The sequence below is a fragment of the Salmo salar genome, chromosome 20, assembly GCF_965601325.2.
Source record: "Salmo salar chromosome 20, fSalSal1, whole genome shotgun sequence".
NCBI classification, from domain to species: domain Eukaryota; kingdom Metazoa; phylum Chordata; class Actinopteri; order Salmoniformes; family Salmonidae; genus Salmo; species Salmo salar.
This window is the reverse complement of record NC_138310.1, coordinates 79,325,599-79,342,203: the sequence shown is the minus strand read 5'-3', so window position 1 is coordinate 79,342,203 and position 16,605 is coordinate 79,325,599. Positions and strand designations below refer to the sequence as shown.

Here is a 16,605-nt window from a genome sequence, read left to right as displayed (position 1 = left end):
GAGTACTGATGCCAGCCAAACGGTCGCACAGAGTACTGAGGCCAGCCAAACTGTCGTACAGAGTACTGATGCCAGCCAAACGGTCGCACAGAGTACTGAGGCCAGCCAAACTGTCGTACAGAGTACTGATGCCAGCCAAACGGTCGCACAGAGTACTGAGGCCAGCCAAACGGTCGCACAGAGTACTGAGGCCAGCCAAACGGTCGCACAGAGTACTGAGGCCAGCCAAACGGTCGCACAGAGTACTGAGGCCAGCCAAACTGTCGCACAGAGTACTGAGGCCAGCCAAACGGTCGCACAGAGTACTGAGGCCAGCCAAACGGTCGCACAGAGTACTGAGGCCAGCCAAACTGTCGCACAGAGTACTGAGGCCAGCCAAACTGTCGCACAGAGTACTGAGGCCAGCCAAACTGTCGCACAGAGTACTGAGGCCAGCCAAACTGTCGCACAGAGTACTGAGGCCAGCCAAACTGTCGCACAGAGTACTGAGGCCAGCCAAACTGTCGCACAGAGTACTGAGGCCAGCCAAACTGTCGCACAGAGTACTGAGGCCAGTCAAACTGTCGCACATAGTACTGAGGCCAGTCAAACTGTCGCACATAGTACTGAGGCCAGTCAAACTGTCGCACATAGTACTGAGGCCAGTCAAACTGTCGCACATAGTACTGAGGCCAGTCAAACTGTCGCACATAGTACTGAGGCCAGTCAAACTGTCGCACAGAGTACTGAGGCCAGTCAAACTGTCGCACAGAGTACTGAGGCCAGCCAAACTGTCGCACAGAGTACTGAGGCCAGCCAAACTGTCGTACAGAGTACTGAGGCCAGCCAAACTGTCGTACAGAGTACTGAGGCCAGCCAAACTGTCGTACAGAGTACTGAGGCCAGTCAAACTGTCGTACAGAGTACTGAGGCCAGTCAAACTGTCGTACAGAGTACTGAGGCCAGTCAAACTGTCGTATATAGTACTGAGGCCAGTCAAACTGTCGTATATAGTACTGATGCCAGTCAAACTGTCGTATATAGTACTGAGGCCAGTCAAACTGTCGTATATAGTACTGAGGCCAGTCAAACTGTCGTATATAGTACTGAGGCCAGTCAAACTGTCGTATATAGTACTGAGGCCAGTCAAACTGTCGTATATAGTACTGAGGCCAGTAAAACCTTATCGATTGACATAGAGATGGATGGGGGTTGAGTGGACAGAGTGACTGCTATAGAATTAATCGTTTGCTTTGATCAAGGAGAGCGAGAGAGCCGAGGGACCTGATATGCTAGGGGAAGGGCCTATGGGCAGGGGTGTCTGGAACGCGTTTAGAATGGGTAATTATCTGTGTATTTTTTGTGTGTGACAAGGTAGGATGAGGAGATGCAACACAGCGATCATGTGGATGACCTCACCGTGTTACCCATAATCTCTGCCTTCACCAGCCTGGCCCCCAGTTTGTTCATCTCTTCATCTGTGAGGATCGGTACCTCTTCCTCCTCTTCACTCAAACTGTCACTACTGCTGTCAGATGTGAAGACACAGGGGAGAAGTTAAATGAAGCAAAGACAACAAGGGGTACACATAGTAAACATCAGAGACCTGTGTGTGTTAGAGAGATGTCCAAGAGGTTCTACTAAATGTAGTCTTGGCAGCATGGGAAAAGACACACCGATCCATCAGGACATTATAGCTGTCCCAGCACTCAACCGCGTACAAATCAACAGCTTGTTCTGCTCTCTTCTCCCCTGATGGCTCGCTCACTCTCTCCCTCTCCACCCGTTGCTCTCTTTCCAGTCTATTTCCCTGCTCTCTTTCACCCTCCATCCATCCCTTTCTAACCACCTCTCCCTCCCCCCCTCGCTCTCTTTCTGCCATGTTCTTTCTGATGGCCATCTTGTCTCAGAAACAGTCTTCTTCTGTCTCGTTTCCTCCAGACTGTTTCTCTCTCACAGATTACCTTCCCTTCTAAAATGGCACCTTAATGTCACGCTGCAAAGGTTTAAAGGGCTTCTGGGTGCTGGTTTAACTTAATGACTTAGCTAATGATAGAGAGAGAAGGGGGAGCATTAGAGCAAAAAGCACGGAGAGAAAGAGTAAGGTGATGGAAAGAAAGAGTAAGAGGAATGGGGAGAGAGGGGGTGAGGGCGAGAAAAAGAACAAGAGAGTAAATATGAAGGAGAGAACATTGGTTAATTCAGTGAATTCTATGGTGAGTGAAGTGATAACTGCTGAATGGGTAAACAGTCACTGTGCAGACTGTCTGATGAATGGAGGGAATGATTGCGTGTAAACAAAACAAAAAAAAAGAAGGTCAAGTGGAGGAGAGAATCGTGCGAGGTCATTTTAAAGTTAGGATGAAGCGATGGGAAGGTTTTCTCCATCAGTAGACAGGAACACGGTCAAGGACAGTGTGTGTGTAGAAACATACTATCTTAGTCTTACAGAGAATAAATGACTTCAGGTTCAGACAATCTTTTGGGGATTGAAAGAATGCTTCTACATGTTCAGTCTAGCCGATAACTAAAGATCTCTAGTACTGCTCCAACATATTAACCTGCCCTTGTCACCCAGCATGCATATTAACCTGCCCTTGTCACCCAACATGCATATTAACCTGCCCTTGTCACCCAACATGCATATTAACCTGCCCTTGTCACCCAGCATGCATATTAACCTGCCCTTGTCACCCAGCATGCATATTAACCTGCCCTTGTCACCCAACATGCATATTAACCTGCCCTTGTCACCCAACATGCATATTAACCTGCCCTTGTCACCCAGCATGCATATTAACCTGCCCTTGTCACCCAACATGCATATTAACCTGCCCTTGTCACCAACATGCATGTCTGTGAATCCTGTTGGAACTCTTGCTTACATATCCAAGCATGTTAGATGAGTGATTAGTATAGGGGAGAGAGGAAGACAACATTAATTGCTGAACAGTGCTATGGCGACTGTGTATTTGACCTCTGACCTGGATGATGTCACTGCAGGCCTGTTGCTGCTATGACCCTGGTCAGGAGTGGACATGGTTTTCCCAGACTCCCTCTCTTTATCCTGCTCTGATTTTCCTGAAGCAGATCTCTGTCTGGAGCTGCTGTTGCTCCAGGCCGGACCGCTGCTCTTCCGATCTGACTCCTCATCAGACCTAGGTTTCAGGAAACCCATGGAAGCTCGGGCCGGAGCAGAGGATGACACTCCTAGAAAAGAAACGTATCAGTAGAGTGTGTGTGTATATATATATGAGTGTGGAACGAGGTACTACACTCAACTCACCATCATCATCAGCAGGCTTGAGGAAGCGACTTTTCAGAGCTAAGAGGGAGAGGGGAGGCCGAATCTGGCCAAGCCCAGAGCCAAGGCTCTCATCCCCACCCCTCTCTCTGGGTCTGTCCCGCTCTCTGCCTCCAGCCCTCTCTCTATCCCTGTCACTAGGTCTACCTCCATCCCTCTCTCTGCCTCCAGCCCTCTCTCTATCCCGGTCACTAGGTCTACCGCCATCCCTCTCTCTGTTTGCGTCTCCATCTCTGTTCCTATCCCGATCTCTGTCTCGGTGACGATCTCTTTCCCTCTCTCTTTCTCCACCCCTCTCTTTCTCTCCAGGTAAGTCCCTACCCTTCTCTGGTCTCCTCCACTTCTCTCTATCCATCCCCACTTCTCCTTTCCTCCACATATTATCTTCCTGTCCTCTCCTCCATCTTTCTCGGTCTCTCCCCTCTTCCTCTCCTCTCCCTCTTCCTTCCCCCTCTCCTCTCTTGTAGCCATACACAGCAATCTCAGCCTCATCCATCCTCTTCTGAAACTTCTCCATGGACTGCATGTGAGAAACACAAACATAAAACATACACACAGGTGAGCGGTGTGATATGATGTTCCCATGGTGCATTTCAATGTACCTAAGTTGCAGTTTATTATGAGTTTTCTAACTTTTGACAGACGGAGTGCCGACACTGAATAGAAGGAATTAATCAGGGAGCGAGTCTGACAGTAGGAAGGGCGTCGGTAGTAGGAAGGGCGTCGGTAGTAGGAAGGGCGTCGGTAGTAGGAAGGGCGTCGGTAGTAGGAAGGGCGTCGGTAGTAGGAAGGGCGTCGGTAGTAGGAAGGGCGTCGGTAGTAGGAAGGGCGTCGGGAGTAGGAAGGGCGTCGGTAGTAGGAAGGGCGTCGGTAGTAGGAAGGGCGTCGGTAGTAGGAAGGCCGTCGGTAGTAGGAAGGGCGTCGGTAGTAGGAAGGGCGTCGGTAGTAGGAAGGGCGTCGGTAGTAGGAAGGCCGTCGGTAGTAGGAAGGGCGTCGGTAGTAGGAAGGGCGTCGGTAGTAGGAAGGGCGTCGGTAGTAGGAAGGGCGTCGGTAGTAGGAAGGGCGTCGGTAGTAGGAAGGGCGTCGGTAGTAGGAAGGGCGTCGGTAGTAGGAAGGGCGTCGGTAGTAGGAAGGGCGTCGGTAGTAGGAAGGGCGTCGGTAGTAGGAAGGGCGTCGGTAGTAGGAAGGGCGTCGGTAGTAGGGTATGGAAGGATGCACGTTGTAGAATTGGTGTACATGTAAGAATGTTTACATAGTGATCTGTTTATACGGGTGTTTTTGTATGGATTACGTCTGCCTGCCTGCATGTGCACTCTCACCCCATATCGCTCTGCCACTATGACCTCCAGACTGCGTTGCTCTCGCTCCGCCTGCTCTCTCATCCTCTGGTAAGACTTCCTGAGCCAACCTAGTCCTCCATCATCTACAGTTGCAGCTACAGACAGAGGGGGACGAGGGAGAGATGGTGAGGAGAGACAGGGTAAGGCAGTAAGAAGGGAGGGAAGGAGGAGATGGCAAAGGAGAGAGTGAGCGAGAGGTGGACAAAGACCAGAGATAGGAGGGGAATAACTAGAGTTAACATTTTACCTGTGGGAAATCAGTGTTTTTTCAGTGAGAACAGAACATTATATTCAACTTCCCAAGAGAACAGCTAGGCTTCACCCTCTTCTCCAGAACACAGCACAGAGAATGGGAACATTTCACATCTGCCTTCCCCAGAGAAGTCATCCCCTTCTCTCCCTCAATATTTCTCAATCTCTTTTCTCTCACACCGTGTGTGTGCACGTGTGTCAAAAGCCCAAGTTAAAAGTGAGGTTTAACCCCCCCACACACACACACACACACACACCTCTTCATTACCCTCTTAGTCAAACCAGGGATGAGGAAAACAACATTCCTTTCTGACACACAGCTTAGAGAGAGAAAAGAGTGTGTGTACTGTCAATGTCTGTATTTAGGAGTTTGGTTTGCATACATAAGTAACAGTGTGCATCACTGTATGAGTGTTTTAAATCTGCTTATTCTGCCACTCTGTTAAAGTGTAGCTTACTCAGGAGATGGCAGAGTGCACCCTCCTGAGTGGAGATGACAGAGTGCACCCTCCTGAGTGGAGATGACACAGTCAGCTTAACAGAACCAAGCACCTCTCTCTGTACCTCTTCGTTTTTAAAATGTTCTTCTCTCATGTCTCTCAATACTCCCTGCCTCCAGCAAACCCTTTCTGCTTGCCTCCACCCTCAGCCTGCCTCCACCCTCAGTCTGCCTCCACTCCGCCCAGACAGGGGGGGGGGGGGGGGGGGGATTCCTAGCCCAGACAGGGGGGGGGGGGGGGATTCCTACCCCAGACAGGGGGAGGGGAGGGGGATTCCTACCCCAGACAGGGGGAGGGGGATTCCTACCCCAGACAGGGGAAGGGGAGGGGGATTCCTACCCCAGACAGGGGGAGGGGAGGGGGATTCCTACCCCAGACAGGGGGGGGGAGGGGGACCCCCCGCGGGGGGGGGGGGGGTTGACCAAAGACTGGGCTGATATAGAGAGTTGTGTACATGGGTTTGATGATTATACTTCAGGTACAAGTATGAGAGTAGAAAAGGTTGATAAGAGTATGAAGTTGTATAAGGGGTTTCATTTACCTTTTATAAGCACATTACTGGCCTTCTCTTCTGGGGGCAGGCCACTCCCCCCATCCTTCCAGAACGGGTTCAACTCCAGCTTGTGCAGACCAGCCTATGGCACCCCACACACACACAGTAATTGTCAAGCCCCTTGTTCCTGCTCAGTTTGGCACTTTTGGTTGCCCAGGTAACCAACAGATGAGGTGAGGCAATGGACTTCAATCAACCTTCATTTAAATATAGTGAGTACACACCTGCTCGATGACCCGAGCCTTTTGTTTCTCTTCCTCTTTCAGCCTTTCTTTCTCAGCCCTCTTCTCTGCTGTTGACGTTGTTCTCATTGTCAAGAAGTCGAAGGTCATCCACTCATCTCTCTAGCAGATGATGGCGACAGGGATAGAGAGAGAGGAACGGACAACACACATGAATCATGTTATGAAACCGGACAATAATTGCCTGACAATAACAGCAAACCAATCAATAAAGAAATCAATATAGAACATCAAATCATTATGTACATGTAGGTTAATGTAAACGGTACATGGGTTCATAACCCTCAACACAAAAACAACCATCAACGCTAAAACAACGGTCAAGCCATATTATAGGATCCTAAAAGTATCTCCCCCAAAAAAGCAACCTGGGAAATCTCTCACTGAGCAGGCCGTTATACACACACACACACAGGCAGACAAAAACACACACAGTGGGGGTAAATCTAATGAGGTTAGGTGTGCGACTGTGTGTGACAGCATTAGTAAAACGCTCCGGACCACCCCGCCTTACTCATCAACACCACCTTGTTAGAAAAGCCTGGTTATTAATTGTTGCTGACACAGACTGTGCATCGATCAGACCTCATTCAGAGTGGGGCTCTATTGATCCCTTCTCCAAGAAACACACACAATAAGCATTTCACTGCACCTTTTATACAAATACACAGATATATACACACAAACTTTCTAGACCATAGAGCTCAATAAAGCCACACCACTATAAAAACCAAGAGCAGCCTCCAGCTCAAACCCCCTCTTGACTACTTGCCAAGCTACTTGTTCTCTTCGGGCATCAATGAAAGATTAGGAGGCTTGATCGTGCCGTGGGGGAGGCGTGATCGTGCCGTGGGGGAGGCGTGATCGTGCCGTGGGGGAGGCGTGATCGTGCCGTGGGGGAGGCGTGATCGTGCCGTGGGGGAGGCGTGATCGTGCCGTGGGGGAGGTTTGATCGTGCCGTGGGGGAGGTTTGATCGTGCCGTGGGGGAGGCATCATGAAATCAGAAGATTATCAGGTGTTTTGTAGTCCAATATTCAACCCAGTGTCCAAAAACTGTGTCTCTGTTGAAGTTCATGGGTCTTCCAGCAGGACAACAACCCCAAAACACACATCAAAAAGCACCCAGGAATGGTTAAAGGGATAATGCGGGATTCTGACAATGATGCCCTTTATTTAGTTCCCCAGTCAGATGAACTCCTGGATACCATTTATATGTCTCTGTGTCCACTATGAAGGAAGTTAGGAGGTAGTTTTGCGAGCAAATGCTAGTGTTAGCACAATGACAAGTCTATGAGTAACTGTTTACAAATGTAAGCAAGGCTTGAAATTATTATGTTTTAATTAAATATTATATCAGTCAATTAGCAGTCCACTAATTATTTTTTATTTATGTTCTGACCCATTGATCATCTGCTCAATCATTTTTTTTTACCCACGGCTGAATCTATTCAGTTGATGATCTCTGTCTTAGGGTTTACCGGTGCTGTGGAGGGGGATGGACGGGGGTGTTACCTGGTTGTTCTCGGGTGGGGTAGGGCTGTTGTCTGTGGGCTTGGCCTCAGACTTGGCAGGAATCTTCCAGGCTTTACCCGAGGCCTCTGTCTGGGGCTGGGCCTCAACCCACTCATCTCCTGTCCCCTGGAGAGCCAGAAAAGAGGGCAAAAATAAATACAGTGCTTACAGCAAGTATTCATACACCGACTTATTCCACATTTCACTGTTAGAGCACGAATTCAAAATGGATTAAATCGTTCTCTCTCTCTTCCCCCACCCATCTACACACAATATAATGTATTTTTTTTATTGAACCTTTATTTAACTGGGAAAGTCAGTTAAGAATTTGTTCTTAATTACAATGACGGCCTACCAAAAGGCATAAGGCCTCCTGCGGGGACGGGGATTAAAAATAAATGCAATATGAATATAGGACAAAAACACTCATCACAACGAGACAACACTACATAAAGCGAGACCTAAGACAACATAGCAAGGCAGCAACATGACAACACAGCATGGTGACAACACAACATGGTAGCAACAACATGGTAGCAGCACAAAACATGGTACAAACATTATTGGGCACAGATAACAGCACAAGGGGCAAGAATCGACATCGAGAGCATCCTGATTGGTTGTATCACTGCCTGGTACGACAATTGCTCGGCCTCTAACCCCAAGGCACTACAGAGGGTAGTGCGTACGGCCCAGTACATCACTGGTGAAAAGCTGCCTGCCATCCAGGACCTCTACACCAGGCGGTGTCAGAAGGCCATAAAAATTGTCAAAGACCCCAGCCACCCTAGTCATAGACTGTTCTCTCTGCTACCGCACAGCAAGCGGTACCAAGTCTAGGACAAAACGGCTTCTCAACAGTTTTTATCCCCAAGCCATACGACTCCTGAACAGGTAATCAAATGGCTACCCGGAGTATTTGCATTGTGTGCCCCCCCCAACCCCTCTTTTACGCTGCTGCTACTCTGTTGATCATATATGCATAGTCACTTTAACTATACATTCATGTACATACTCCCTCAAATTGGGCTGACCAACCAGTGCCCCCGCACATTGGCTAACCGGGCTATCTGCATTGTGTCCCGCCACCCGCCAACCCCTCTTTTACGCTACTGCTACTCTCTGTTCACCATATATGCATAGTCACTTTAACCTTATCTACATGTACATACTACCTCAATCAGCCTGACTAACCGGTGTCTGTATGTAGCCTCGCTACTTTTATAGCCTCGATACTGTATATAACCCGTCTATCCATTTCACCTAATACCTTTTTTGCACTATTGGTTAGAGCCTGTAAGTAAGCATTTCACTGATAGGTTGTACTCAGCACACGTGACAAATAAACTTGGATTCGATTTTTTGAAGGTAGAGACAACAATACATCACACAAAGCAGCCACAACTGTCAATGAGTGTCCATGATTGAGTCTTTGAATGAAAAGATGGAGATAAAACTGTCCAGTTTGAGTGTTTGTTGCAGCTCGTTCCAGTCGCTAGCTGCAGTGAAATGAAAAGGGGAGCGACCCAGAGATGTGTGCGCTTTGGGGACCTTTAACAGAATGTGACTGGCAGAACAGGTGTTGTATATGTGGAGAATGTGGGCTGCAGTAGATATCTCAGATAGGGTTGGAGTGAGGCCTGAGGCCTAAGAGGGTTTTATAAACAAGCATCAACAGTGGGTCTTGCAACGGGTATACAGAGATGACCAGTTTACAGAGGAGTGCAGTGAGGTGTCCTTTTAAGGAGCAATTGTGGCAAAGCTGATGGCCGAATGGTAAAAAACATCTAGCCGCTCTAGAGCACCATTACCTGCCGATCTATAAATGATGTCTCTGTAATTTAGCATGGGTAGGATGGTCATCTGAATCAGGGTAGGTTTGGCAGCTGGGGTGAAAGAGGAGCGATTACGATAGAGGAAACCAAGTCTATATTTAACTTTAGCCTGCAGCTTTGATATGTGCTGAGAGAAAGACAGTGTACCGTCTAGCCATACTCCCAAGTACTTGTATGAGGTGACTACCTCAAGCTCTAAACCCTCAGAGGTAGTAATCACACCTCTGGGGAGAAGGGCATTCTTCTTACCAAACCACATGACCTTTGTTTTGGAGGTGTTCAGAACAAGGTTAGAGAAAGCTTGTTGGACACTAAGAAAGCTTTCTTGTAGAGCATTTAACACAAAATCTGGGGAGGGGCCAGCTGAGTATAAGACTGTATCATCTGTATATAAATGGATGAGAGAGCTTCCTACTGTCTGAGCTATGTTGTTGATGTAAATTGAGAAGAGCGTGGGGCCTAGATTCAAGCCTTACAAAAACATGTTTACCAATGTATTGAAAATTAAATAAAGAAAAAATATAATTTACATAAGTATTCACACCCTAGAATCAATACTTTGTAGAAGCACCTTAGGCAGCCTCCCGAGTGATTTGAGTCCAGGCTCCGTCTCAGCCGGGCTGCAAACTAGGAGACGCATGGGGTGGCGCACAATTGTCCGGGTTAGGAGAGGGTTTGGGCGGCAGGGATGTTCTTGTCCTGTCACACTCTAGCAACTCCTGTGGAGGCCGGGCGCAAAGCACGCTGACATAATCGCCAGGTGTACAGTGTTTCCTCCGATACATTGGTGCGGCTGGCTTCCGGGTTAAGTGGGCATTGTGTCAAGAAGCAGTGCGGCTTGGTTGGGTTGTGTTTCAGAGGAGGCACGACTCTAGACCTTCGCCTCTCCCGAGTCCGTAAGGGAGTTGCAGTGATGGGACAATTGGATACCACGAAATTAAATAATAATAATAATAATAATAATAAAAAGAAGCACCTTTGGCAGTGATTACAGCTGTGAGTCTTTCTGGGTAAGTGTAAGAGTTTAACACACCAGGATTGTACAATATTTGCCCATTATTCTTCTCAAAATTCTTCAAGCTCTGTCAAATTGTTTGTTAATCATTTTCAGATCTTGTCATTGAATTTCAAGTAGATTTGAGTCAAAACCAACTTGGCCAATCAGGAACATTAACTGTCTTCTTGGTAAGCCATCCAGTATAGGTTTGGCATTGTGTTTTAGGTTATTGTCCTGCTGAAAAGGGAATTCATCTCCCAGTATGTGGTGGTAAGCAGACAACCAGGTTTTCCTCTATAATTTTGCCTGTGCTTAGTGCCATTCAGTTTAAATTTATCCTGAAAACTTCCAGTCCTTAACAAGTACAAGCATACCCATAACATGATGCAGCCACCACTACGCTTTAAATTATGGAGAGTGGTACTCAGTAAAGTGCGGTATTGGATTTGCTTCAAATATAACTTTGCATTCAGGACAAAAAGTGAATTGTTTTGGAATAGTTGTATTCTGCACAGGCTTCCTTTGCACTCTGTCAATTAGGTTAGTATTGAGGAGTAACTACAATATTGTTGATCCATCCTCAGTTTTATCTTATTACAGCCATTAAACTCTAACTATTTTAAAGTTTCCTTCCTCTACGGCAACTGAGTTAGGAAAGACGCCTGTATCTTTGTAGTGACTGAGTGTATCGATACACCATCCAAAGTATAATTAATAACTTCACCATGTTCAAAGGGATTTTCAATGTCTGCTTTTGTTTTGTTTTACCCATTTACCACCAATAGGTGCCCTTCTTTGCAAGGCATTGGAAACCTCCCTGGTCTTTGTGTTTGAAATTCACTGCTTGAATGAGGGACCTTATAGATCATTTTATATGTGAGGTATAGAAACGAGGTAGTCATTAAACAAAAATCACATTAAACACTATTATTGCACACAAAGTGAATCCATGCAAATTATTAAGCAAATGTTTACTCCTGAACTTATTTCGACTTGCCATATGAAAAGGGCTGAATATTTATTGACTTGAGACATTCCAGCTTTCAAATTTTGTATTAATTTGTAAACATTTCTAAAACATTATTCCACTTTGACATTACGGGGTATTGTGTACAGGCCAGTGATACAAAGTATTATTTTTTTAATCGCTATTCAATGAATTTTAAATTCAGGCTGTAACAAAATGTGGAAAGTCAAAGGGTGTGAATACTTGCTAAAGGCACTGTGTATGTTCAGGACAGAGGACAGGAAGCCCAAGAGAGGGAATCAGAATGTAAGGGAATGTGAGATGTGAGAGGAAAAGAGAGGTGAAAGGAAAGGAGGGAAAGCAATACAAAGCTATACCAGTCCAATGATGCTTACCTCCGAGCTGGACCCATCTCCTCCTTCAGCTCTCTTCTTCTTCTTCCCCTTCTTACTCTTCTTACTCTTCTTGGCCTTTTTCTCTTTCTTCTTCTTGCCTGAAACCTCCTTAAGGTGACAGAAATGAGTGGGCCTGATTAAAATATGCAAAACGAAGTGATCATTATGAAGACGTGATAGATAGGATAAAGGGTTTGGAAACATCAATATGCTGAAGCTAGAGCTACAAAAAAGATGGTATAAAAAACAGCTCAGCTCTGGGTCTACTGTTACTGGATGACAACCAAATATTGACTTTGGGGACAACCATACTACTAGGCCATGCAGAGGATAGGAAGGTCACACAAGCTACCTCCTTAAACGGTCATGGGGTTACCAACGCAACGACCTGCTGACCTGTTCTAGCTGCTGCAGTCGGAGGTCAACTTCAGGGAGCATCCAGGTGTCCTCTCCTCTCTGTCTCTTCAGCTCCTTCCTCTTCTCCTCCTTCTCATACTGCTGCTTCGCCTGGGGGAGGGAGGGAGGGGGAGATTAAGTGAGAGAGAGGGAGGAAGAAGGGAGAGGAAGTGAGAAAGAGAGAAATAAATGGAGTGAGTTCAGGTGTGTCACCATTTCAAACACCTCACACTGTGTTTATATAGTCAACACAGCTGCTCAGGAGATAACATGGACCCCACTACTCTGTGTTGACGTTTTTGTGTGCATGACATGCATATGTATGGTGTTAAGTGATTGTATGTGTGTTCTGGAGGAGGAATTTAACCATGTTAAACTGAATCCGGAGTGGTTGCGTCACAGCCCTTATCTCCCAGCAGCAGTGTTTGCCCTGCCATTCCCTGCAGACGCCATTACCTGACTGATGACACCTCATATTTACACACACACACAATATAGTGCGCCTCGATCAATCACACCACTGTAAACACTAACAATCTGCTTCCATTGATGCAAGCGTCCATCCGCCTTGTCATTTCCTTCCTGTCCTCAGAGAGCACAGCGTCATTTGCTCTGTATTTCTCCCTAATAATCTTAACACCTTACACCATAAAAAAAACGAAGGAGCTGATCGTGGACTTCAGGAAAAAGCAGAGGGAGCACGCCCCTATCCACATTGCTGGGACCGCAGCAGAGAAGGTGGAAAGCTTGATGTTCCTCGGCGTACACATCACTGACGATCTGAAATGGTCCACCCACACAGACAAACCAAATTGTACTTGTCACATGCGCTGAACAGTGAAATGCTTGCTTTCAAGCCCTTATCCAACAATGCAGTTTTTAGAAAAATAAGAAATAAAAGTAACAAAGACAGTGTGGTGAAGAAGGTGCAACAGCACCTCTTCAACCTCAGGAGGCTGAAGAAATTTGGCTTGGCTCTAAGACCCTCACAAACCTTCACGCACAATTGAGAGCATCCTGTCGGGCTGTATCACAGCCTGGTACGGCAACTGCACCGCCCGCAACCACAGGGCTCTCCAGTGGCTGGTGCGGTCTGCCCAACGCATCACCGGGGGCACACTGCCTGCCCTCCAGGACACCTATAGCACCCGATGTCACAGGAAGGCCAAAAAGCTCATCAAGGACATCAACCACCCGAGCTACCATGCAGAAGATGAGGTCAGTACAGGTGCATCAAAGCAGGGACCGAGAGACCGAAAAACAGCTTCTATCTCAAGGCCATCAGACTGTTAAATAGCCATCCCTAGCCGACTACCACCCAGTTACCCAACCCTGCTGCCTTATATACATAGACTTGGAATCACTGGCCACTTTAATAATGTAACACTAGACACTTTAATAAAGTTTACATACTGCTTTACTCATCTCATATGTATATACTGTATTCTATTCTACTATATTTTAGTCAATGTCACTCCGACATTGCTCGTCCTAATATTTATATATTTCTTAATTCCATTATTTTACTTTTAGATGTCTGTAGTGTTGTGAATTGTTAGATTACTGCACTGTTGGAGCTAAGAACAAGCATTTCACTACACCAGCAATAACATTGGCTAAAAATGTGTATGTGTGACCAATAACATTTGATTTGATCATCTGAGGCAAGGTGGGTAGACAGAGGCAGAAAGAGGCAGGCACCAGCTTTGTTATGTACAACCTCGCCACCTAGTGTTTGCCATATTCACATAACACCTGACTGACTACCAGAGAGAGAATAACAGCATAGTACTGTAGCAAAGCCACCATGGGTGGATAAAGGGACATGTAAACAAGTTCATGTACTTGGGAAGGAATTGACAAGTAATGCAAGTAATGTTAGCTAGTTTCTACAAATACTAGCAAGGACCATGTGACTTCCTCTCACTGTTTTGATGTTTGCTAGCGAACTGGCTAGCTACACATATATGCTGTACTAGCTAGTATGTAATAGCAGTATTCAAACGACTTATTATCACTGTATGATATTAAACATACGTATATGTACCAATTGCAAATCTTGTAGAAAATGCATCATAAAACTAGCTAGCTAATTCGTATGGCAGACGTTCAGGCTAGCTATTTGTTAGCATTCAGCTAGTTGTTGCAGCCATACACTTGGCTTTTGTACTGACGTTATATCAACGTATCTTACATTGCGCATGTAGACTAGTATCTACTTATAAAGCACACATATTTACCTTCTGAATAACCTCCTCCCTGGCTTTACGTTTGTATTCTTTTCGGTCTTCGATGCTGTTAACACTTTCAAAACTGCCTCCGTACGTCGCCATGACACTGCCGTTGAATGTGCTTCCACATCAACTGTCGCAAAAATATTTACGACCCCTGAAAATACATTGTTTCTGGTTAATGTAGTCCACTGGAGTGGATCGTACATACAAATAAAACATTTTTTTTTAATACAGTTGTATTTTGTGAATGTGTGAACAAACAGATATAAAAACCCACCTGGATTACGTGGAACATTATTGTACAGGTAGTAGGGCAGTGCACTCATCCCATAACCGCAAGGTTCAATCCCCACTCTTTTAGGCCTTCATTTAATGTTTTCTCTGTTCTCAATCTCACTGTGTCTGCAGAACACTACTTGAGAGAAGGGATATAGTGTAGCTCTCATATAATTAAAATCAAATTCTCGTTCTGGGGTAGCTCCAGTGTGTTATGCTGGGTAGGCTAAAGGAAAAGGGATTGTACAGTATAGGCCAGCCTATGACAAGGCCAAGATGTTTACCATAATAAGGAATGCAAAATGGCCTATAATGAATAGGGATGTATTGCAATGATGTTGCCTTGATGTTACTATCCATTTGATCAATACACTGTGGGCAGGCAGACATCTAACCCCCTTTAATTTTCTGAAAATGTCAAGTGCCTATCTGCAGCCAGACAACAGCAGCAGCACAACAATCCATAGCCAGATAAAACACCAGGTACGGTAGACTCCAGCCCCCTCCTCCTTTTAACTACATAACTGTTTTTTCAGTCCCAGTGGACTCAGACAGTCGCAGAGGTAATTTACCGGGAGCCATTTCTCAATTATCACGGGGCTGCTTTGAGATACTGTCACTGCCACAAACAAGAGCCCATTACCCCGACATCCATTCAGCTATTTAACCCGTCTGTTGGACCTTATCTCATTATGATTGGTGTGTGTGAGTGTGTTCGGTGCGTGTGTCCATTTCAGGTGCGGTCTACAGAGAGCCAGACTCCCTGACAGCACAAATGTGGTCCTGAATACTGATACTCAGGCTGCTCAGGGACCATGCAGTAGCAGATATGGAGGGGAGTGATAGGGGAATGAGAGGGAGAGGGAAGTAAGGAGCAAGATAGAGGAGGATGGGAGAGGGAAGAAAACTGATAGAGAGGCAGTGTAGTGACCACGACAATCCCAGTTTACAGCAGAAAGGGGAGGGACGGAGAGGAGAGATGGAGACAGCGAGCAAGAGAGAGACGGAGACAGAGAGGAGAGAGAGGAGCATACAGTTTTCGATGATCTGGACATTTGGGGCCCCTCTCTCTGTGATTGTCTGGTACCGCCCTCATTGAGATGAATTAGTCTGGCATGGGAAGCAATGGCGGCAGCAGCAGACCAACACACTGCACTAAAAATACCAGACCTTACAGTGACTCAGCTTGGCAATGAAGGGTACTTAAGGAATAGTTTACCCCAAAACGAACATTTCCATAACACCAAAGTCTTCAGTCTAACGGAGGTATGAAAACTTTGTAAAGTGAACTATTCAGATGTTACAAAGACACAAATACACTATACCCCTTCAAATGATTGGATTCGGCTATTTCAGCAACAACCGTTGCTGTCAGGTGTGTAAAATCGAGCACACAGCCATGCAATCTCCAAAGACAAACATTGGTAATAAAATGGCCTTACTGAAGAGCTCAGTGACTTTCAACGTGGCACCGTCATAGGATACCACCTTTCCAACAAGTCAGTTCGTCAAATTTCTGCCCTGTTGGAGCTGTCAACTGTAACAGCTGATATTGTGAAGTGGGAACTCCTAGGAGCAGCAACAGCTCAGTCGCGAACTGCTAGGCCTCGCAAGCTCACAGAACAGGACCGCCGAGTGCTGAAGCATGTAGTGCGTAAAAATCGCCTGTCCTCTGTTGCAACACTCACTACCGAGTTCCAAACTGCCTCTGGAATCAACCTCAGGACAAGAACTGTTCGTCAAGGGCTTCATAAAATGGGTTTCCATGGCTGAGCAGCAGCACACAAGCCTAAGATCACAATGCAAGCGTCGGCTGGAGTGG

At 46.4% G+C, this 16,605-nt stretch overlaps 1 protein-coding gene across 2 annotated transcripts in view; it reads right to left on the bottom strand.

Moving 5' to 3' along the window:
- cwf19l2 (CWF19 like cell cycle control factor 2) overlaps positions 1 to 14,648 on the bottom strand; it is a 42,977-nt gene extending 28,329 nt beyond the window's left edge. The window contains exons 1-10 of one of the 2 annotated variants that reach the window (XM_045703991.2): positions 14,514 to 14,648; positions 12,274 to 12,384; positions 11,878 to 11,985; positions 7,684 to 7,809; positions 6,153 to 6,272; positions 5,917 to 6,010; positions 4,603 to 4,718; positions 3,266 to 3,803; positions 2,964 to 3,189; positions 1,399 to 1,507 (exon numbers count right to left, since the gene is read on the bottom strand). In XM_045703991.2, coding sequence (XP_045559947.1) covers positions 1,399 to 1,507; positions 2,964 to 3,189; positions 3,266 to 3,803; positions 4,603 to 4,718; positions 5,917 to 6,010; positions 6,153 to 6,272; positions 7,684 to 7,809; positions 11,878 to 11,985; positions 12,274 to 12,384; positions 14,514 to 14,606 — 1,641 coding nt within the window. In that variant the 5' untranslated portion in view covers positions 14,607 to 14,648. The remainder of the gene's footprint in view (positions 1 to 1,398; positions 1,508 to 2,963; positions 3,190 to 3,265; positions 3,804 to 4,602; positions 4,719 to 5,916; positions 6,011 to 6,152; positions 6,273 to 7,683; positions 7,810 to 11,877; positions 11,986 to 12,273; positions 12,385 to 14,513) is intronic. The other variant, XM_045703992.2, reaches the window with a different exon arrangement.
- Between the last annotated feature and the right edge of the window lie 1,957 nt (positions 14,649 to 16,605).